At 55.1% G+C, this 22,040-nt stretch overlaps 1 protein-coding gene across 1 annotated transcript in view; it reads left to right on the top strand.

Annotated features, from left to right (window-relative positions):
* Window positions 1-21,130, top strand: part of ASS1 (argininosuccinate synthase 1) — a 52,208-nt gene extending 31,078 nt beyond the window's left edge. The window contains exons 10-15 of the mRNA XM_057721443.1: window positions 1,488-1,572; window positions 2,060-2,124; window positions 10,558-10,689; window positions 15,457-15,613; window positions 19,562-19,627; window positions 20,846-21,130. Of these exons, the coding sequence (XP_057577426.1) occupies window positions 1,488-1,572; window positions 2,060-2,124; window positions 10,558-10,689; window positions 15,457-15,613; window positions 19,562-19,627; window positions 20,846-20,891 (551 nt within the window). The 3' untranslated portion in view covers window positions 20,892-21,130. The remainder of the gene's footprint in view (window positions 1-1,487; window positions 1,573-2,059; window positions 2,125-10,557; window positions 10,690-15,456; window positions 15,614-19,561; window positions 19,628-20,845) is intronic.
* Window positions 21,131-22,040: the final 910 nt, after the last annotated feature.

The following is a 22,040-nucleotide window of genomic DNA, read 5'->3' as shown; positions in this document are numbered from 1 at the left end:
CATCATCTCTGAGAAGATGGTGAGATGGACTCAGGCAGCCTCCCCCCCGCCAGGTCCCCCTGGAACCCAGGAGCGGGGTGAGGGTGGGAAGTGGACAGGAGGTGACAGAGGGTCCTGGGCACAGGCTCTGACCCCCTTTCCTCCAGGAACAGGGCAGCCCCAAGGGCTGAGCCCGAGGAGAAACGTGATCCATTTTAATGACATGGGGACTGTCTGGAAAAAAAAAAGTAGACGGGAGGAACCCTCCCCGACTACTCTCCATTCACTCTCTAGTTAATTTATTTGAAGTTTTAATCTAATTATTAACTATTTTGAAGGCTAAGAGGCTTTCTCCAGCAGCAGCACCAACAATGTCAGCTCGTCTCTGGGGCAGGCCCCATCCAAGGCCCCGCGAGGGCCATAATAGGACTGGGAGGGAGAGAAAGGGAGAGGGGAGAGGTGGGGGGGTGGGGGTGGCGAGAGGGGCTTAAGGTTCATTATTGGGCAGACTTACATTTAATAGCAATTTACAACCAAGTTATAAAACCCCTGGAAATGGGGGTTAAGAATGGCGAGGCTGACAGCCCCTGAGCGAAGCCCCTCCAAGCGGCGCCGAGCTAATAAAGACTGGAAAGCCGCTATTGAGGCCTGATTGGCACCCGATCGCTGGCTACATGGTAATGAGCTGGGCAGATGGGTGGGGGATTAGCCGCCAACTTTGAACAGCTTTTCTTTGTCACTGTTACAGCTCTCTTGTTAGGCCTCTAATACATTTATTGCTCATTTCACAACGCTCGAGAAAGTGCCCCTTGCTATTCAAAGTCAACCCTGAACCCACCCACCGCCCCCCTCCCGCCACCTCCCTCGACCTGGCCCTTCCCTCCCCTAGCGGCCGCCTCCCTCCTGCCCTCCTGCCACCCCAGACCCGACTTCTCAGAATTCAGGGACGCCTCCAACACCTCGCCTGCTGGAGCGGGCATCTTTTCACCTCCATCAATCAGATGGCTGCGTGCGGATCTGGGGTGCAGGGTTGGGGCTTGGGGGTCCGCCCGACAGACGTGGCAGGGGGCCGCGTGTGTGTGTGTGTGTGTGTGTGTGTGTGTGTGTATGTGTGTGTGAGCTCAGCCGCACCTCGGCCAGGCGGCCCCCCGGTAACTGGTGGGACAGAAGGTCCTCCTGCGTAAGACAATGGTGGACCGTGAAATTCAATTAGTTCGGGGCCTGGTTCCAATTTCACAGCCCCTAAATGCAAAAGGGGCACAGCGAATGGGAAGGGTGGGGGAGAGCGTTGTTGTGGCGTTTTCCCTTTCATTCCTGGGGGCTTTCTCGCCCCTTCTCTCTCCCCAGCAGGCCTCAACCTGCACAGGGCTTTTCAAGGAGTCATTTGGAGTCCATATCTGTCACATCCATTTAAGGCGTTTCGGGGGGAGGGAGAGGGCGGGGTAGCAGCCCCAGGCTCCTCCGCGGAGCTCCGGCCACGGGCCCACCGCCCTCTCCCCCCGCCCTAGGGGTCCCTGTGAAGGTGACCAACAGCAAGGACGGCACCAGCCACAGCACGGCCTTGGAGCTCTTCCTCTACCTGAATGAAGTCGCGTGAGTGCCCGCCCGCAGCCCTGCCCGGCCTCCTGGGAAACCCCCGTCTGGGGCAAGCGCCAGCCCGGACCATTGTGGCCGATGGTCCCAGCCCGAGGCTCAGGGCCCAAGGAGGACAGGCCGGTGTCCGGCAGTCGGCCTTGCCACAGCCCCATAGGCAAGGGTCCTCTGGTTCAGTGGGAGAGTCCCGGTGGCCCTCAGCCGGAGCTTCCAAGCTCTCTGCTGGGTGTGAGACCAGGATAGGAGGAGAGATGAGCAGTGGATAGGGCTGGGTGCCACGCGAGGCCCAGGACAGAGGTGATGGAAGTTGCACGTTGGGCTCTCTGTGTGACCCGGGCAAATCCTTCCCTCTTTGGGCCTCAGTCTCCCCACCTGTCCAGTGGGTAGTTGGACCAGGCAGCCTGGTTCCCACGTGCTCTGAGTCTTGAATCCTGAGACGGAGCCTGACGCCCTGCGTGTGGCCCTGAGTGACCGGCTTTCCCCGCAGGGGCAAGCACGGCGTGGGCCGCATTGACATCGTGGAGAATCGCTTCATCGGGATGAAGTCCCGGGGTAAGTCTGCGCGCCACCGCGGGGGCGTGCCTCGGCTCCCAGAGGCCCCTGACCCCCCCCCCCACATTCGGGCGTGGCCACTCCCAGGCTGACTTTGGGCAGGTCCTTTCACCCCACCACACTCTTTCCCTCCTGTGAAGTGGGGATGAGGGGCCCTTGGCCGCTGACTTCCAAAGACATCATGAGAAGAGCTGTCCCTAGGGGAGAGAGAGGCTCAGAGGAGAGAGGAGGCCGGGGCCAGGCCTGGAGGTCAAGCTCTGCGGTGCCCCAGGCAGGTCGGCCAGGCTTAGAGGCAGACCATGCAGGGCTGATTTCGTGGTCATTAAGGCTGCACTGAGGCCAGCTGGCCTGGCAGGGTGGGAATCCCGCCAGGGGTGGGCGCTGTGAGCCAGCTGGGGCCCAAGGGCCTGTCCCAGGGTCTGGCATGGCATGGGGGGCGGGGCTCTTTCCAGGGTTGGGCGGGGCTTTTTCCAGGGTTGGGTGGGCTCTCCCTTGGTGCTGAGTGGCTGCCACGTTGGATAAGCTGTCAGACCTATATCCACCTCTGGCTGGGCAGGAGCGGAGGAGAGGCTGGTCCCCAAGCAGGGGCTCTGTCTTCTCTTAGTAAGCAGAGCCTCTTGGTTCCCTGTCAGTCACTCATCGTGTTGTCTGGACCACACCTTCCCCCCATCCATACAAGGGGCTCCCGTGTCCCCCAGTGATAAAGCAATGCTGTGTGCTTCCGGACTCCAAGAGGGAGGGGCAAGCTTTCAGCAGTTAAAGCCCCTGAGTCAAGCACTTGAATCTTTAAGCACCAGTGGTAAGGTTAAGGTCCTCTGTGTGGGCAGGTATTCAACTCGCTTTGCTTAGGGTCAACTTACAATGAAAAAAAAAAATTGTTTTTGACCTCACCATAAGGCATGTGGGGTCTTAGTTCCCTGACCAGGAATCGAACCCATGCCCCCTGCATTGGAAGCGCAGAGTCTTAACCACTGAACCGCTAGGGAAGTCTAAACCACTGGACCCTAAATTGCTTAGGGTCAGTTTAAAAAGATGACACAGCCAAATAAAACCAGGCCAGGGTATAGCCATGGCCCTTTGTCCTTCAGGTTGTTTTACTAAGATTCTAAAATCCGAAGACGAGCTGATGGCTGGATTTCAGTGGTTAGAAAGGGCGCTGGTCCAGGAGGCAAGATGCTGGGGCTCTCATACCGGGTTCTCTGTTCCTCGCCGGATGACCTTGGACTTGTTGTCTCTGGACCTCAGTTTCCCCAAGTGTAACATGGTCGGCGTGTGGGGGTGGGAGTTGGCTCATTCTGGCTCTGACCTGTTTGAATTTATCTCAAAGGGGGAGGAAGGAAAGAAAGTGGCCGCTTTGCCTCTTTCGTGTGTTTTCTTCCTCCTCGACACAGCTATTATCTGTGAGAAACAACCTAATTGGAACTCTCTCGGGAAGGCCTTGTGGAGAACAATGTTACTAATTAGCTGCTGCCTTTTATCCTCACTTACCTTTGTGTCTTACCTATATTAACATCTGATTAAATGTCCCTTTGTCTCAGTCTGCCCTTGGGAGTCAGCACAATGCGAGCGCTCCAAGGCAGACCCTGGGGGGACCTTGGGGGAGCGGAGACCAGCACCCTCATTTTACAGGCAGGGAAACCAAGGCTCAAAGTCACAGGCACCAGGACCAGGGCTGATGTCCAGACACAGGCATGGAGTGGAGGGCTGAGAGCTTGAACTCTGCCATGGGGCAGATCTGGGTTCTAGCCTGTGCGTAATAGCAGGAACTGCCCCAGGGGAGGAGCTTCATAAATGGCAGTAGCCCTCCAGGGAGCCTATGCCCTCTGGGAACTGTCCGAATGCCTGAGTTATCCACTCTGCACCTATTGTCAAGTCCTCCCGTGCCCAAGGCAGGCATCACTAACTGATTGTGGATATAGATCAGCATGGTGGATAATCGATAGATAAGGGCTGGCCTGAGGTCGCTCTGTGAAATGGCACCAAAGCGAACTTGAACTGAAGGAGGTAGTCATAAAGGCGTGGACTGGGTTATTCTGGGAAAACATCCTGAAAGAGGTGGCAGGAGAATAGGCTTCAACTTGTAGAACGTGGAGTAGAGTGGAATTGGGGGGCCTTCCAGCAGGAGTGGTAGAGAAGGTAGGAAGAGCCCCAAGCGGTCAGCTGGGATGTGGGCTGGGTCTGAGGCTGGCCGACCCCTTGGAGACCTGGGGGAGGCACATTGAAGGGCTGGTGTCAGGGGCCAGGCTTGGGTACCAGACTTGACACCCTGTCACGGCTCTATCACTGTTGGGGAAGCAACGTACCGTCTCTGAGCCTCAACTTCTTCATCTGTGAAATGGGTATTGTGCAGATCAAATATGGAGACCCGTTGACCCATAGCAGGTACTGTGCCTGGATGGTAGACGTCCTACCTTTTCCCAAGAACTGGGGGCGTCATCACCATTGTAGGTTGAAGCCACAAGATTAGTACTCATTTCTGACTCCCTTGGCTTCTGATCACTCACCGAAGGACAAGATTCTTGGAGCACAGCCCTCCCTCTGCCCAGGTACTGTATGTGTTCCTGTGGGGGGTGCTGTCTCTAAAAGCAGGGAATTTAGCTTGAGAGTTGTACAGTCTTCGGGGAAGACAACCAGGGTTCTAAGTCGCAAGAACTTGCTGTGTGACCTTAGGCTAGTTGCCTTCCCTCTCTGAGACTCTCACCGGCAAAGCTGATCACACCATCTCCCTCTGGAAGTTCTAACTTGCCTATTTTCTGACTTGGGTTGGGAGATGAGAAAAGAAAGTTTCTTTATAATTTTAGGGGAATTTTCTTTTTTCTTTTTTTCTTTTCCACTCCCAATAATTCAACGTGAGAAAGAAAGAGGGGCAATAAATGAGGGCATTGTTATTAGGTCTAGGTCACGGGAGAAGCTGTCCATTGTCAATTACATGGAGGGCAGAGCAGGAAGATGCCATTGTTTGTACCTTGATGTACAAGGGGAAAATGTCATTTGTATTGATTTTACAAAGCTCGCAATTGAAATTTGTTAAGGGCTTGTTTTTTTTTTTTTTTTTTTTGGTGGGGTGGGGGGTAGGAAGTTGGGCAGTGCTAGCACCCTGGGTCTGGGGTGGCCGGGTGGGCAGCACTCAGGGCCGTGAGGTCAGCGGGTCGGGGGCTGGGGAGGCTGCAGATGGAGTAGCTTTCGCTGTATTGTGGCTCTTCACATCGTCATGGTCACATTATCTTTTTAACTCTGGAGGGGGGCTAATTAAGTGAAGTAAATGAAATCAGTGGGGAGGAGAAGGGGGGGCAAGGCAGGCAGGAGGGAAGCAGGGAAGGAGCTGGCACTGATCCTTCCCTCACCTCTCTGGCTGGTTCCTCTCCTCCCAGCCCTGCCCTGCAGGGCTCACCTCTGCTCACTCCCTCCGCCCCCTCCTCATTGCCTGCTTTCTCTTCTTCCTGCCACTCCTCGCTTCCACTCTCTTCCATCTTTTTTCCATCCTTTCCATCTCTCTCCCATTCTCCCATCCTCTCTCACTTCCTCCTTACTCCTCCACTTTCTGGCTAAGAAGGAACAAGGGTTGCCGCCCACCTGTCCAGGCCTCCCAGAGGCTCCACTCAGATGGAACATTCCAGAGTGGAGGGAGACCTATGAAGCAAAGGTGTTTGCGTTTCCAGAAGCCTGGCGTGGCCAGAGTCAGAGGCCCACCCTGATTCCCAGGGTGGGGCCTGCAGGGCACCAGGAGCATAGAGGATGGCTAGAGCCCCACCAGGACTCACCTCCCCATCACCATGGCAACCGCCTCTGTCCTTGGCCCTGGTACCTAAGAGGGGAGACATTGGGCTCCAGCCAAGCTCCCTTCCCCTACCCTTTCCAAATCCCTCCCTCTGGAATACTGCTTTCCCAAAGGACCAGAGGCTCTGGTCCAGGTGCCCTATCCCCCACCTCTGCCCCCACCCCCCGCCCTCCAGCTGAGTTGGCGGGTCCCACTCAATTCTGCCAAATTGCTCAATCTATGCTGGCAGCCTCAGGAACAGATGAGAAGAATTTAAGCAGCGGCAGCTGTTTTGGTCCCCACCTCTTCCTCCTTGGTCCACTCTCCCCCGCACCCCAGCCGCCCCCGAGCTCCTCGCCCTTCTTCGCCACCCGCTCCTTGGCAGTAATTATGGTGTGATTGAAGCTGCTCCACAGAGAACCGCTGACACCTCTGTCTTTTTCCTGTAAACACGGGGAGATGAAAATAGACACTTGAATCTGCGGTGTGTGTCACTCCATAGATGTCTGTTGTCTCTTCCACAGCGACACCGAGGCTCAGCTGTCATTTCCTCCTTCTTTTTGCACAGTGGTTTGTATGCCGACTGTCAAAAGCCCCAAATCCATAGTCTTTTAGCATCAGGTTTCTGTCACTGGTTTTTTTTAAGTCATTTTTTTCCAGAAGAAATACACAGAAATCATCTGTACCCTCTACCCCTTGGAGAGGAGAGGGAAGATCTTTAAGATGCACGCGCGCACACACACACACACACACACACACACACACACGACAGCAGCAACCTGCAAACAAGCTTTTTGATCAGTCACAATTAACTTTAACACCTTCTAAGAAAAGGAACAGGAATATTAATTGTGCTGGTGTGTTTCATATCTGCAGCTTTTCTTCTTGCCTGTGACTCTTCCTGCGGTGGTCTCGGAGAGTTGACAGCTGTGAGGCTGGTTCCAAGGGCTCAGGAATGGGTGACTCTGCCTGCCAGGCACTCTCTGCTCTTTTCCTGGGGAGGCTCTATGGTGGGGCAGTGGTGGGGGCCCTAGGGCAATTCGCAGCTCTTTCTCGATATAAAGTATGGATGTGCTCTCACCCTGCAAACCACCTGTGCTGTTCCCTCTCTGGACTGTGGGGAGGTGGTGCTAGGGAGCTGGCTACAGAGTTCCAGAGAGAAAACCCCCAGGACACAGGGGGACAGTGTCTGGGTGCTCACCTTCAGGCAGGTCTCAGTGGGAGTTAGGAGGGAGAGCGGCAGACACTTGCAAACTTATTCTCCAGACAGGTTGCCGGGGTCTCAGAGGGGGCTGAGGCAGGCCAAAGTCACACAGCAGAGTGGAGTTGCACACTCTCCGTGAAAGTGTAAGTTGCGAGGGACTTCTGGTCTGCAGCCCTGGTCCTGCAAATACAGTTTGGACCCTGCCCACAGCTGGCCAGCTGAGGACAGGAGAGCGGGGAGACGGCAAGCTTCTCCAGGAGCCGAAAATGAGGAGGGCCCCTGCTGTTGGCCTGCCGTTGTGTGTGCCAGTATAAGGACAGGCTTTGAACGTTTCCAGGTTTTTCCAAAATGTGGCAAAAGTAATTACTTAGGAGGAATTAGAAGGCCCATTTCTTGTCCGATAAATATTGAGTTCTTAGAATATACCGGGACGAGAAGACAAGTAGGGCTTTGTGATTGTCTTGCTTTAGGTGGCTCTTGGTGATAAAGTTTCTAGGATGGTTGAAAACTTGCTCCTTTCCCATCGTGGTTATTTCTGCCATTTGGGGGGAGGCAGATATTTCCAAAAGTTCTGCACATCGCTCTCTGTGTAAACAGACTGCTGAACCATCAGGGCTCTCAGTGACCTGGGACCATTGGGAGCCACTTGTTTGTGGCACCATGCTGTCCCCACAGGAGCAGCCCCCAATCCTTTGCTGAGTTCTAGCCTGCTTTGCATAGATTTTCTAAGTCCCCGCGCCCCTGCTCTCATGCTGTCATTTTCTCGGCCACCCATCCAACTCCAACTCCATCAGCCTTTCCGAGCTCCATCTGGGTCGTGTCTCTGAGCCACTTTGCAGACGGGGGTGACAGAGCCTGTTTGAACTGTGCTTACAAGGGTAACGATGAGGCCTAGTGAGGGCTTGAGGAACTCCCCAGGAAGTTGAGGGCTTGGGCCTGGGGCGTAAACTTGGGGATGTGGGTGTTTTCCTGCTGGGAAGGCATCTACCCCCATGACTGATTTAGGACAGCAGAGGCAGCCCAAGAGCTCAGGCCACACGGGTGAAATGGGACAGGCAAGTTGCAATGATATCAGCGCCTGGTCTCTTTGACGTCACGTCCACTGAGAGCAGGATATCAGGGGTTTGCAGATGAGAGACTCATCCCCACCCCACCCCCCGCCGAAGAGACTCAGGAACGCCTCGGAGCCTTGGGAACAGCCCAGGAACGCCTCGGAGCCTTGGGAACAGCCTCGGCCACAGCCCTTTGGGGGTTCCTCGTGCCTGGTGAGCACTAGATCACTTTGCAAAGGCCCTAAGAGGCAACCTGGAGGAGAGATGGAAAACTCACATACCGGTTCCACTCTCCCTGAGCAAGTCACACTCTTCCCATGTGTGAAACTGGTGTGTTAGTCCAGATCAGCATTTTAAGGACTGCTTGGTGGAGCCCAGGCTTTGCAGAGGGGCCTCTGCTCCTCCCAGCTGGACCTCGTTTTCAGTTGTATATCCTGAGCGTCCGCCTAAGACTGTTTGAATACTGGGTTTGCAGCTAAATTAGGAGAACATAGGAGATCCTCAAGGGCCCTGACATTTCTGTGATTCCCAGACTTGATTAAAGACTAGAGAAGTTTTCAGAGGAGAAAATTTCTGGCTACTCACATCAGACAGCCTTGCCCACGTCCCCTTTGGACTTCAGGATCGAAACCGTCTCCTTTCTGGTTTGGGTTTTTTTTTTTTTTTTTAAGCGTTTTTAAAATTGTGGTAAAATATACATAACATAAAGCTTACCATTTGGGGGACTTCCCTGGAGGTCCAGTGGTTAAGACTCCAAGCTTCCACTGCAGGGGCACGGGTTCAATCCCTGGTCGGGGAACTAAGATCCCACATGCCGTGTGGCACGGCCAAAAAAATAAAAATAAAGCTTGCCATTTTAACTGTTCTGAGCATACAGTTCAGTGGCATTAAGTACAACATTCATGTTGTTGTGTAACCATTATCACCTGCCATCTCCAGAACCTTTTCATCCTCCCAAAGTGAAGCCCCATTAAACACTAACTCCCCATTCCCCACCCACCCCCAGCCCCTGGCACCCAGCATTCTACTTGGTTTCTATGAATTGGACTCTTCTAGGAAGCTCACATAAGTGGGATCCCACAGCATATGTCTTTTGGTGACTGGTTTATTTCACTGAGCATCACGTCCTCAGGGTTCATCCATGGTATAGTGTGTGTCAGAATGTCCTTCCTTTTTAAGGCTGAATATTTCATTGTACATAGATCTCTCGCTTTGTTTATCCACTCATCTGTGGATGGGCATTTTGGTTGCTTCTACCTTCTGGCTCTTGTGAATAATGCTGCCATGAACGTGGTGTACGAATCCCTTCTTTGGAAAGACGGTGGTGGTAAATTTTGAGGAAAACTGAAAACTTGCCCCTTTAGCACTGTAATGTGATGTGGTGGGAAGAAGGGGAATTTTGGGGATGGCACTCGTGGGGTTGGGGCAGTTATTACCCCTCCATCAGGACAGTGGACACAGGGCAGGTATGTCCAAGGTGCCCACCCGAACTTGATTCACAAGGTCGCATTGCCGGGAAGAGGGAGCCCGGCCATGTGGGAAGTCCTGCCTCCTGGATCCTCAGTGTCCCCAAATCTAGGGTGGCACTACTCATCAGACCTTCCTTCCAGGGCCACACTTAGCCTGGGGCCAGGCGCCCCTTGTCACTGGGAGACCATGCAGTCCAAGCAGGTTTTTTTGCAAATGGAAGACTTGGGCCTGAGGTGATGGGGAGGGAACTTAGCAACACCATCTTCCCACAACCTTCTGGGTTTGGCCCTCATCACCTGCTGGTCCACAGGGCAGCAGACAGCGCTGCTCAGGGGCTCGAGGGGCCTAGATTTGTTTCCCAGCTCCACTTCAGCCACAGTGCTTCTCCTCCTGGGCTCAGTTTCCCCATCTGTACAGTGGGGTCAGCACAGGGGACCAAGGCGGTCAGGATTTCTCTGCAGAGACACGGATGCAGGGGAGCCACCGGCTGAAGGTGGCGTGTGTGTGCACACGTGTCCACATGTGTGCATGCGTGTGTACAGCCATCCCCTCCCCTGGCTCCCTGGTGACAGGAAGGGACATTGGGGGCCCTGGGCTCCACCAGAGTCGGTTTAATTACAGGTTTTCAACTGCAGGCCGGTGGGCACGAGTCGGGAGGGAGGGGGGGAGCAGCCCTGAAACCCTGTCATTTTCCAACGTCTGAGGGCCTCTTCAAAGGGGGGCATCTAGACATTTTCTCCACAAGCCGCAGAGTGGACTGTCGTGGCCCCAGCATGAACATAATGACAGATGCATTTTGCAGCAAGCTGGGAGTGAATGGGTCCCACCGGCTTGTCTCCTGTCAGACGAGTCATTATTATTTTTTTTTTTTTTTGTCATTTGCTGACAGTTTGGGTTTCATGCGTTTCTCTCTTTTTTCTTCTTTTCCCCCTGCCTGGAAAAATGGCTAGGTATCTACGAGACCCCAGCAGGGACGATCCTTTACCACGCTCATTTAGACATCGAGGCCTTCACCATGGATCGCGAAGTGCGCAAAATCAAACAAGGCCTGGGCTTGAAATTCGCCGAGCTGGTGTACACGGGTGCGTAGACCCCGCGGCTGCTCCCTGCCCCTCCCCCACCCAGGGGCACCCCTCCTCCAGTCCCACCTTGCCCGCTGCCACCTACGCGAGAGCCCGGAAGATGCAGGGTGAACGGGGGGTGGAGAGAGGGCAGGGGGCGAGGAAGCGAGGACGGGACGTGGGCACCTGCCTTGTTCACATGGTGTGGAGGGAAGTACACCAGGTCCCCAGGGCGTCCCGCTGCCTCCGCCACCTGAGACCCGCGTGACTGCAGCAGGGCCAGGGAAGCATCTCGTGTCATCCCTACGGCTGCCAAGTTTTATCCAGCACGTGCTGGGTACCTGGCACCGGGTGGGGACACGAGCCGTCCTAGGGGGGCTCCCAAAGTTCCTAAGAGAGCTGCGGCCAGAAACTGAGGCTCCGAGCAAAGGGAGCTTATATCAAGTTCACAACCGGAAGTGGCCTAGCTGGGTTTGAGCCCAGGTCAGCCTGTCTCCAGGCAGAACCTGGAGCCACTGCTTGAACTGCCTCACGCGAGAGGAAGCACACCTTGACCAAGAATGGCATCACCGGGGCCAGATCCCCAGGGAGGCCACCGAGATGGCCACATGCCCATTCTACAAGCGAGGAGACTGAGGGTCCGTGTCTTACCTGCTGTCACAGAGTTGAAATCCAGGCCTTCTGACTCCAAATCCATCCTACACCTTATAATAAGGGTGACCAAGTCCAGCCCATCGTCTGTTTTTGTTCAGCCCGTGAGCTAAGACTAGTTTTTACATTTTTCAATGGTTGGGGAAATTTTTCTTTACATAATACAATTTCATGGCACATGAAAATTATAGGAAATTCACATTTCAGTGTCCAAAAGTAGTCTATTGGGCACTGCCTTGCTCATTCGTGTCCATGTTGTCTGTGGCTACTGCAGAGCTGAATAGTTGCTAGAGAGGCTGCTTGACTGCAGAGCCTGAAATATTTACTATCTGGCGCTTTCCAGAAAGCGCTGACCCTACTCTATAACATTCACATCTCCCTAATTTGAGAAATCACATCGAACAGCCCCTCTGAGCGGTTGGGGGGACAGGCTGCCATCTGGGGGGCATGTCAGAGGGACCCCGGGAAAGTTAATCTTAATAGTAACTGCCTGGTATGAGCCTCCACGGCCCTCGCCTCTTCCCCTCGTCCCCCACTCGGAGGTTTTGTTTCCTCTGAAACCTCCTAATCGCTGTAACTCATCTTGGGATTTCAAGGGGACGCGGTGGTTATTGGCTCGCATTATTTTTCCCTCCCATTGTTCCCAGCAGCTTTGAAGCCCAGTCCCCCCCTTCCCAGGTACAGACAGGTGTTTAAATACCATTGTCTCCTGCGGGCTCGCTTGCTCAGTGGGGCTTCCACACTGAAAGGTGGATTTTGGTTACAAAGTGGGAGAGTCATTAAGACGTGGCAGGCTGCGATGCGGGGACGGCACCTGGCCGGGGCTGCTCTTGCTCGGGGGCATCCTTGGAGGCCGAGCGGGGGCCAGGCCACCAGCCTGCCTCCCCACAGCAGATCGGCTGCCACCTCTCTTGCTGCCCGGCCCTGAGCTGGACGCTGACGGGTATTACCTAATCTTAGCTGCACAGAGGTGAGGTGAAGATGTTCGTCCGAGGTGTCACAGCTGCTGAGCGGCGGCTCGGAGACCACAACAGGCCAGCTTCAGAGGCCAAGTCCTCGGCCGCTCCAGTAGATCCCAGGGGGGCAGGGAGGTGGGCTGGAGCCACCAGCAAGGGGTGATCAAGGGGCACAGGGGTGTGTATAGGGCAGCCCTGGGTGTCTGGAGCACAGCTTGGCCCTCGGTGTGGGGCCAGCGTCTCTGCAACCAGGCTGCCTGCGTTGAGTCCTTGCTGTCACCCACCGAGGCCTCTAAATCCCCAAATGTTACAGTGATTAGGGATTACAAGGGAATAAAACCTCAGAGTGGAGGCTCCTCCCAGGTACTTGTTATTATCATTAACTTCACCCAGTGCCTCTGATGTCCAGGGGCCCCTAGACACCAAGGTCGGCCTCTGGCAGCAGCGTGTCCCCGCATGGCTCAGATGGGCTGTTTGATGGGATTTCTCACACTGGGGATACATAACTATTAGAGAGCAGGGCTTAGCTTGAGCAAGTTGCGTCACCTCCCTGTGCCTCGGTTTCCTCACCTGAAGCGTGGGGATAATTCTGTCTGTCTTATAGCGTGGACTCAAGGCATGGATATTTGCAAAGGCTGTAGAACAGTGCCTGGCATGGTCTCTGAGGGTGGACACAGGGGAATGGGGCCTTGCCTCTGGCTGGGTTTACGATCTTAAATAGGTCTGTCTCCTCCCTGAGTTTCAGTTTCCCCTCCTATAACATAAAGGACACTGGGCCAAGCCCCTTCTCCGATCTGTCTAGCTCCCTGTTATAGAGCCGTCACTCTGCTATGGCTTCCTCGGAGCCCCTGTGGTCTTGAGGCCCAGGGAGACTGAGGCCCAGGGAAGCCCTTCGGCCTTGGTCCCACTCCAAGCCTCCCTGACCACAGTGACCACTGTCTCCCCCTCCTCTCACCGCATCCTCACATTTCCTGATCCGCCTCTGTGAGGTTTGTACAGACACCCTCCCTCCAGGAGCAGACGTTGGCCTCACCCCACAGACTCATTCTGGCAGGACCCCAGCTTCAGCACCCATCTCGTTTAGGGGGTGTGGCTCATCTCTCCCCTCACCTCAGTTTCTTCAGCAGTAAAATGGGTATAATGCGCGAGGGTTGTCATCCTGATTAGTACAGAGTTTGGTGCAGCCCCAGGCCCCACCCGCCATGCATCCCCCAGCCTGGGACCGGCTGGGTCTCCCCAGTGCAGCACCCAGGGCTCACTGCCCCCCACCCCAGGTTGGGTCTGCTGGAGAGAGAAATCTGAGCGCAAGGCCCCCACAGGGGGAGGGGAGAGATCCTGAGATCAAGCCCAGGCCAGGTGCTCCTAGGGGGTCTCTGCCCCACTATCTCTGGCTCCATCTCCCGCCTCTCTTCTAGTCTGGAAACCTAATGGTCTAATTATGGTGATTTAGAAGGATGGCCAAGCCACTGGGGCGTGGTGGGGGGCGGCCCTCTGTGTCCCCCCCACACTGGGGTCTGGGCTAGAGTCAGGAGGCTCCGGATCGCGCTGTGTGGTTTTGGAAAAGTTCTTTCCCTCTTGGGGTGGCTGTCTCCCTTACACAGTGAGGGCTAGCAGAGGCCGTGTTCAAATCTCAAAAGCAAACACACTCCCTGAATCCATGCACCTCCCCGGAGAGGGGTTAGTATCACCTCCCTGCACAGATGAGGAAACTGAGGCACAGAGACCACGTGGCTTGTCGAGGTGGAGCTGAAGGGAACTTGAAAGGCAGGACACAGCAGAGTGCCTGGCCCTCCCCCACGTCTGGAAGCCCCCGGACCCGGCGCAGAGGGGGCCTGCTCCCCGTTCCCATGGAGGGCCTCAGCAGGTGCCCCCGGAGGCCCGGGCCTCCAACAATAGCTGCAGACCCGGGGCTGACCTGGCCCTTTATCAGGGCAGGAGATCGCACACCATCTGGCCCCGCAGCTGCCCAGGTGGGCTCACCTTCCCCCCTCGGCTCCGTTTCAGAGAAACCCTACCCCTCGCGCTGTCCCTCCCCCAACCCTGGCCACGGCCCCCCTGCCCTCAGCAGAAACTGAGAGGAGCCACTGTCCAGACCCCAGGCAGACGGGGGGCTGCGCACGTGGCCCTCCCTGACCTGAGGGATCTGGGGGACCTATGGGGGAGGGATGTGGTGGAAGGCAGCGCACTTCTCAGGCAGCTCAGGGATGTTGCAGATTCAGCGGGAAAGCGCCAAGATGATCATAGGACACCGAGTTGTTAGAACTTGGGCCAACTGAGGTCAGAGCCAGGCCCCCCACTACAGCCTGTGTGATCATGGAAAAGTCTCTCAAATTCCCTGAGCCTAACTTCCTCACACAGGAAACAGAGAGGCTAAGAGAGGTTTAGGAGGATTCGAAGAGCTGGTCCAGGTAAAGAACTTAGCATGTTGCCTGTGTTTCATCTGCAGAAATCTTTGCATGTGAAAACATTAGCAGTATTTTAAAGGCGGGTCACTTACTTCCAAAGGGTCTGCCCATCCTGAGGGGTGGGGCTCTTCCCGGCTCTTGGCCAAGTGTTCCCAGCAGCATCTGAGCCCAGGGCCTCCACACACAATAAGTCTGGGCCGTGTCATCCCCACTCAACAGAGAGGGAAACAGAGGCACGCAGAGATGGAGGCCCCACACACCTGGTCTCTCTGACCCCAAACCCACCACCCAGCCAGGTACCCCCATCGCTCGGCCCCGGTGACGTATGTCTGAGTCTTACTTGAGGTCTCCTGCCCAGCTGTCTGCTGCCCTGATAAGACTGAGCCCCCTGTGGGCAAAAGATGGGATCCCTTCACCACTCTCTCCCCAGCACCAGGCCCGTGGCCCTCCCTGAACGTCTGCAGCGTGAAGCAGCGGGTTAGATCCCCTTAGGGGGTGACCGCATGGCAGGGTGGGGAGGATGCCTCCTTACCCCCTGCAGCCCTGCAGAGTTACAGGACAGGGGCAGGAGGGCTTGCTCCTCAGTGCAGTCATCCACAAGTACACGTTGTGCCGGAACTCCATGAGGCAAGGCAGGCGCAGGACTGCCCTCCCAGGCTCCCATGTGCAATGGCGGGTGGGGCTCGGGGTGCCCTTCCTCGACCCCGGTCCTCCCCACATCCCCCCGCCACGAGGCAGGCTCACGGTGGACCTCCCTAGCTTCGTCCTCCCTGCAGGTTTCTGGCACAGCCCTGAGTGTGAGTTTGTCCGCCACTGCATTGCCAAGTCGCAGGAGCGCGTGGAAGGGAAAGTGCAAGTGTCCGTCTTCAAGGGCCAGGTGTACATCCTCGGCCGGGAGTCCCCGCTGTCCCTCTACAACGAGGAGCTGGTGAGGTAGGCGCCCACCCCTGCCCCAGCCGGACCCAGGCACTTAGGTCCCGTGTCTCCTCTATGCCCGAGCACGTGTAGGGCATGGGGAAGATGGGCCTGAAGATGATCCCCACCGCCTCTGCCCTTGTGGCATGTACAGGCTAGATGGGGAGAAAGGCCCCAATCGAAGGATCACCCGAGTGCAGGATTAGGGATGGTGGTGCCGGGCCATGGGGAGGTACAGGACACTCAGGCTGGGTATAATAACAGGGGTGTGAAGTGTCCCCGTGAAAGGCATTTCTGAGCTGGTCTCCAAAAGAAAGGCATGCACCAGGTGGAGAGGGGGCAGGAGATTTTCCAGAGACACTGTCCTGTGCAGAGGTTCTGAGCCTTGGAAGAAGCCAGAACACCCCAGGCACTACAAGAACTCCAGAGTGTGAGGGTCCTGGAGCCAAATCTCAAAGGGAAGGACACATCAGACCTGTGGTTCTTTGAGGCCCCTCTAGCTGCTCTGGATTTGAGCAAGGTGGGAGCTGGACACCAGGGCTCCCCGTGGGACATGATGGTGGCTGGGGCCAGGCTGCTGGTTCTGGGAATAGAGAGCAGCAGATGGATTTGGTAAATATTTAGGAGGTGGAATTGAAAGGGCTGGGATGGGGAGGGAGATAGAAAAGTTCAGAACCACCCTGGGATCTCTGGCATGAGCTTCTGGGTACACTTTGGTGGTGATGACTGAGTTGAAAGAATGGGGGGGTGTGAAATTGGGCATTTGGATTTGGACATCTGGAGGGTGACTTTTCTTTGAGATAGGCCAGGAGAACTATAGTCAGCTGCTGGACGCATGGGGCTAGAGTCGAAAAGAAAGGTAGGCTGGGGACATTGGATGGTGAGGCCAAGAGGAGACAGCCCAGGGGAGCAGCAGAGTCAGATGAGAGGGAGCCCAGAGGGAACCTTGAGAAGCTGCCTCCCTGACAGGCCAGACTGAGGGCACTGGAAGGACTCAGGCGGGGCTGGGGAGCCCTGGCGGGCTGGGTCCGAGGTAGCAGTTGCCCATTAGCTGCACCTGTGTTTGCACCCTGAATGATGGAGTGGCCTTGACCAAAGAGCAAGATGTCCCCTCTGGAGGTCACCTGGCCAAACAAGAGGTGGGGACAGGCAGCCACACCTGATACAAGTCCCAGGCCCAGCTTGGCCAAGGCTGAAGCCAGCTCTCCCCTCTCGGAAGCCGGTCGGGAATTAAAGTACGAGTTTTGTTTGGCAGTCAATATTATTTTTCTCTCTCCCTTCTCTTTGCCATGTTGTATTTCTCTCCCCCCTTCAATCTCTCTAAACACTTTATAAGCCATAAATATAACTGAATCAGTTTAGATCAGTCGGGGTAAATGTCAAATTATCTTCTCTCTTTCTCTCTCTGGCTCTTTCTTCCCTCCCCCTCCAAATCAACAGCCTCTAATAATCTGTCCAACCCTTCATTAAGCCTTACAGTCTCACTCAGGGAGATTAAATGAATAAAGTAAAAAGGGAAAGGGGAAAAAAAGAGAGAAAAGCAGGAGCATTTATTCTCACTGTGTCTCCGACCATTTCCCTTTTCTTTCTGATTTCTACATCGCTGACTTGAAAGCCCTTGAGTGACAGCATCACAGGGACCAGCAAGGAAGCCGCGAGAGGTAGCAGAACTGGAAATGCCGCGGCACAGTAGGTAGAAAGTAACGTAATTATAGAGCAGGTCAGAGCCACTCGAATGAACAAAAATAAAAGCACAGAGGTTTTCTGTAGACCGTCAGGGGAGGTAAAAAAAAAAAAAAATCATTGTAAACTCTTTTTCCACTGCCCCCCCCACCCCCAAACCACAATTTTTAAAAGAGGTTTTTTCGTTCCCGAGAAACACCTCTGGGAACTCTTCAGCAGTCTCGTGGGACAAGTTTGTCCCTGGATGTGGGCCTTTCTTTGCAGGGGCTGCTGGGGTGGTCTGAAGGGCCTGTTTGGGGGAAGGAGGTGGTAGAGTTTGTTTTGACTTGTGAGAGATGGAGGTGAAAAGACAGATGCACACGGAGAGCGAGAAGGGGATCCAAGCCCTGCTTTCGCCCTGGGCTGAGCGCAGGAGTCCTTCCAAAGGGGATGAGCGACTCAGACAGTGGGAGTGAGGCTAGGTGTCCGAAACCTGTGAGATGGTTTGATGGTTTTGGTGGGGGGAGGCGCGCAGCACAGGGAAGGGTCATGTTCAGCTTCGTTTATCACCCCGGCAAGGTCAGTAAAAGCCATTCAAGGAGGCTGATGCTTTACTTTGGTCCAGCCTTTTCCCTGCCCGGTGCGGGCTGCCAAGCAGCAGCCCCTTGGAAGTCTGACATCTTCTCCCTTTACGGGGAGCCTGATAGGCGGTTCCTTCAGCCACCTGAGCCCTGGAGGGACCAGTGGAGGTGAAAAGGAGGGAGAACTGGAAGCGTGGGAGTTCCAGCTTCCAGGCCCCCTGCAGGTCAGGGCGAGGGTGTGGCGGGAGGGGGAGGCACAGAGCCCAAGTCCCGATGAGCCGGGCGCAGAGACCCCATTTGTGGTACAAAGCCCACAATCCACAAAGAGCCAGTCAGAGGCACAGCCTTAGGGTCTCTGAAGAAAATAAGGCAGATCCCCTCTGCCCTCCCCCTCCCCAATCTCACCTCTCTGGAGAAGGCTCCTGAGGTGACAGGCCACCTCCTTGTCATCAAGAACCTTGAGACTGCTTTGCCCTGAGGCTGGAGTTCTGCAGACATGAAGACAAGGAGCTGATTCAGGGCAGGACACAACAAGGCGCCCGTGAGAAATGGAAGGGACCCCCTTCCTTCGAGGGGCTCAGAGGGTGGCCTCGTGGAGTCAGATCTGAGGCCACAGTGCCCTGAACTTGTCCTCAAGGAGCGTTTCGCAGTCGTAATTATGGAAGGCAGATGGATGATCGATTGCTCATGTCTGCACTCGCCACCCCCCCCCCCCATGTGGGTGCTTCTCTTATCAGCAGTTTCCTCAGCACCTGGCACAGCGCCTGACAAGTAGTAGGTGCTTAATGAATACCTGAGTAAATGAATGAGTGAATAAATGGTGTTAGTAATACTGAGTGCTTACCAGGCGTCGGGGGCAGGCAGCTCCATCATTTCATGTGGAGCCAAGGAAAACGCTAAGGGCCCCATCTCACAAAGGAAAGGCTGAAGCTCAAAGAGCAGGAATATTTGCCCTAAGGTCTGTGCTGGGGGTGGAGCCAGGATGCTCACCCAGGTGGCCGGACCTGAAGGACTGCGGTTGGGAAGGGTTCCAAAGCACAGCTAAGTGTGAGCATCCAAAAGATGAAGGCTGTCGAATCTGGAAGATGGAAACTGTAGATGGGGGAAGGCGCTCTACCGTTGAGTACAGCAGGGGTTGACGGGGCACTTTTCCTGACCAGCTGGCATGGGGTGGGTGCCCAGGTTTGAGGATGGATTAAACTTGGTCTCGCTCGTTGGGCAAACAAAGTGAAAAAGACTTCGCGGGCAAATCTTGAACGCTGGGGCCCCTGTGCAGCTTGAGGGTTGCCGTCATGTGTATCTGAGGCTGGTTGGTGTATAAGCCCTGGCCTCCCAGGTCTTCAGGCCACTGGACATCACCAGCTGTTCCTGGGCACTCCTCAAAGCCCCCACAGCCTGAAGGCAGAGCTGGCTCCAATGCATGTCCTGAGGTTATAGATGCAGTGCTCTGCCTTACGGGAGGAGTTCACCCGGCTGGCACTGGCTGGACCAGGACCCAACCTGCCCATTTGCATAGCAGGGATACAGCTCCCTGCTCTCCAGCCCCGGCACGATGCCCAGCCCAGGAAAGGGCTCCCTGAGTTGGAAGGAATGGAATGAAAAGCCAAAGTGCAGGGAGGGGTGGATAACACAGGGGAAACGCCCTGGTGTCTGTGAGGCTGAGGTCCCTTGGATGCCAACACCAAGGCCCGGGAGGTGCTGACAAGCTCCTACTCTTTTGCAGCATGAACGTGCAGGGAGATTACGAGCCAGTTGATGCCACTGGTTTCATCAACATCAACTCCCTCAGGTGAGAAGCTCTGGGCCCTGATGGGTCCTCAGACCCTCCAGGTGTGGGGAGCAGGCCCTTGATGGGACCTCAGTGCTCGGACCACTGCTCTGCCCTAGACAAGCCTCACTTCCCTGTCCCTCAACCACAGCATCTTCAGCACCTGCTTTGGGCCCAGCCTGTGCCCATCTTCTGCGGGGCCAGAGGCACACTTGTGACAGCCAAGAGCAACAGAGGGTTCCTGGGCACTTGGGTTCCAGGTTTCTGGGTTCTGCTCTTTGCCTCTGACACTCACTCACCCTCTCCAGCCACTAGGAGCCCCTTTCCCGGGCAGGTTAGCAAGAGAAACAGCTGAGAGGTAGAAGTAAGCCACAGAAGGTCACCTGGCCAACTCCTGCCTTCACGTCCCCATACGTGAGTTGCAGGTCTAGCTGGAAACGTGGATCTCCATGGCCCAGTGGGCTGACCCACTCCATCTGAAGCCACTCAGACCTGGGTTCAAATCCTGCCTCCGCAGTTTGGTCCCAGACCCCTCCCAAACCTCTGGAAATCATGGGATGTTAACCACGCCTGCGTCACAGGTGCAGTGAAAGTTCGATCTGAGGCCATGGAAATCAAGCAAGCTGCCCAGACCCTGACACCCAGGAAGGGCACAGTGCCTGGCAGCAGGTGCTCCGTCGGGCTGAGTCCAGGAGGCCTGTCTGTCTGGCTGTGGGTTCTGCATCACCAACTTCCTTCTCCTGGGGCTTGGGGTCAAGAAGAAGGCACACGTCTCTCTCCACTCCCTGATAACATGGTCTCAGCACAGAACCATTTTCTCCCAGAGCCAGCCTCCTGTCCCTGGAGCCCAGACAGGGAGAGGCATGGATTCCAGCCCAACAGTCACCTCCACCTCCCCGCCTCCTTCACCCTGTTTGTGTTTTATGACTCTATAAACCCTTTTAAATGGCTCCGAACACACTGGGTTTTCATAATGGCCTCTTCATTTCTCCCATTGCCAGTTTAACGCTTTGTCTTCAACAATGACAAGCGATGTTTCCCCTCTAAGATAAATTAATTACATTATCCTGATTGGAGAGCAGGAGGGGCCAGGGCAAGAGAGGGAGAAAAAAAGGCAACTTCACACACATCTTAACAAACAGCTGCCCCCGCCACTGCAGCTCTGCCTGAATTAATTGAACTGAGTGCATGTTGTTATTGTTAATTTACATTTTTCTTTGTTTTGAATCTGGTTTACAGGCTGAAGGAATATCATCGCCTCCAGAGCAAGGTCACTGCCAAATAGACTGGCTGACGAGGAGGAGCTGGCCTCCTCACTTTGCCCATCTCCCAAGTACAGCCGCTAATTGTTGTGATAATTTGTAATTGTGACTTGTCCCCCGGGGCTGGCAGTGTAGGGGGTGCCAGGCCCCAGCTTTGTTCCCTTGTTCCCTGGAGCCCGCAGAAGTGGTCAGCAAACGGAAGGTGGAGAGGGACGGCGGCAGTGAGGAGCTGTAAGATGACGATTAAAAAAATGATACATTAGTCTTTTGTTTCTTTATTTCTGCAGAGAGAGGTGTAAGAGTGTGTGTGCGCGCGTGTGTAGTGAATCATGGTTTTCTTAGACCAACCTTTGTCTTTTCTGACTTAAGTGCTGCCGAAGGCCACCTTTTGCCAGAGAACCTGTTTATTTGGAAGAATCGACCCGTCTCTCCAGCAAAAACCACGGAATCCAGAAGGGCCCACCTGGGTCAGACCCTAGCCCAACAGCCTGGCATTTTGTGACTAACTGTGCCCCTGTGGCACGTACCACGGAAACCAAGGAGAGTTTAGGTGACAAACTTGGGGGCAGTCCTGCCCACAGTGAACTCCTGGGAATAGTGGCCACAACTGACCACACCAGGCTTCCCCACCATGGCTGGGTGGCCTTCAGTCACCTACATCATGGAGGAGGAAGAATCCAAGTAAGAAGAAAAGCCTAAACAGAAGACAAAAGCACAGACAGAATTTGGTTATGGTGGTGCTGGTGGGGAGTGTCCACCAGGCCTACAAGTTTCCCTCCATCCTTCCTCCACAAACCACGGCCCAAAGCCACCGTGTTTGTACTTGACTCTGCCCCCTTGGTCATATCTGATTGGACCATGGCTGGACACCTGACTAGAGCTGGGCCAATCAGAATCTCAGTCCCAGGGACTGGCCCCGGGAGATGGCCAGAAGTGAGGACCAAGGAACTTAGGTGTGGTGGGTGGGATGCCCTGTATCCGGAAAAGGAAGCAAGAGGGAAGTGATGGGAAGAGTGGGTGTCTGGTCTAGAATCCCAGATCCCATCCTGCTATGCCTCATGGAAGCTGGTGGCATTTCTTAACTTGGATTCTCTGAGGCACTGTGGTGTTCTCATAACCAACTACCATTTAGAGCTTAATTAAGCTGGCAAGAGAGTTTCTGGTGTTTGCAA

Source organism: Hippopotamus amphibius, chromosome 2 (assembly GCF_030028045.1).
Source record: "Hippopotamus amphibius kiboko isolate mHipAmp2 chromosome 2, mHipAmp2.hap2, whole genome shotgun sequence".
NCBI lineage: Eukaryota > Metazoa > Chordata > Mammalia > Artiodactyla > Hippopotamidae > Hippopotamus > Hippopotamus amphibius.
Note: the sequence above shows the minus strand (reverse complement) of the source record. Positions and strands in the feature narration are given on the sequence as shown.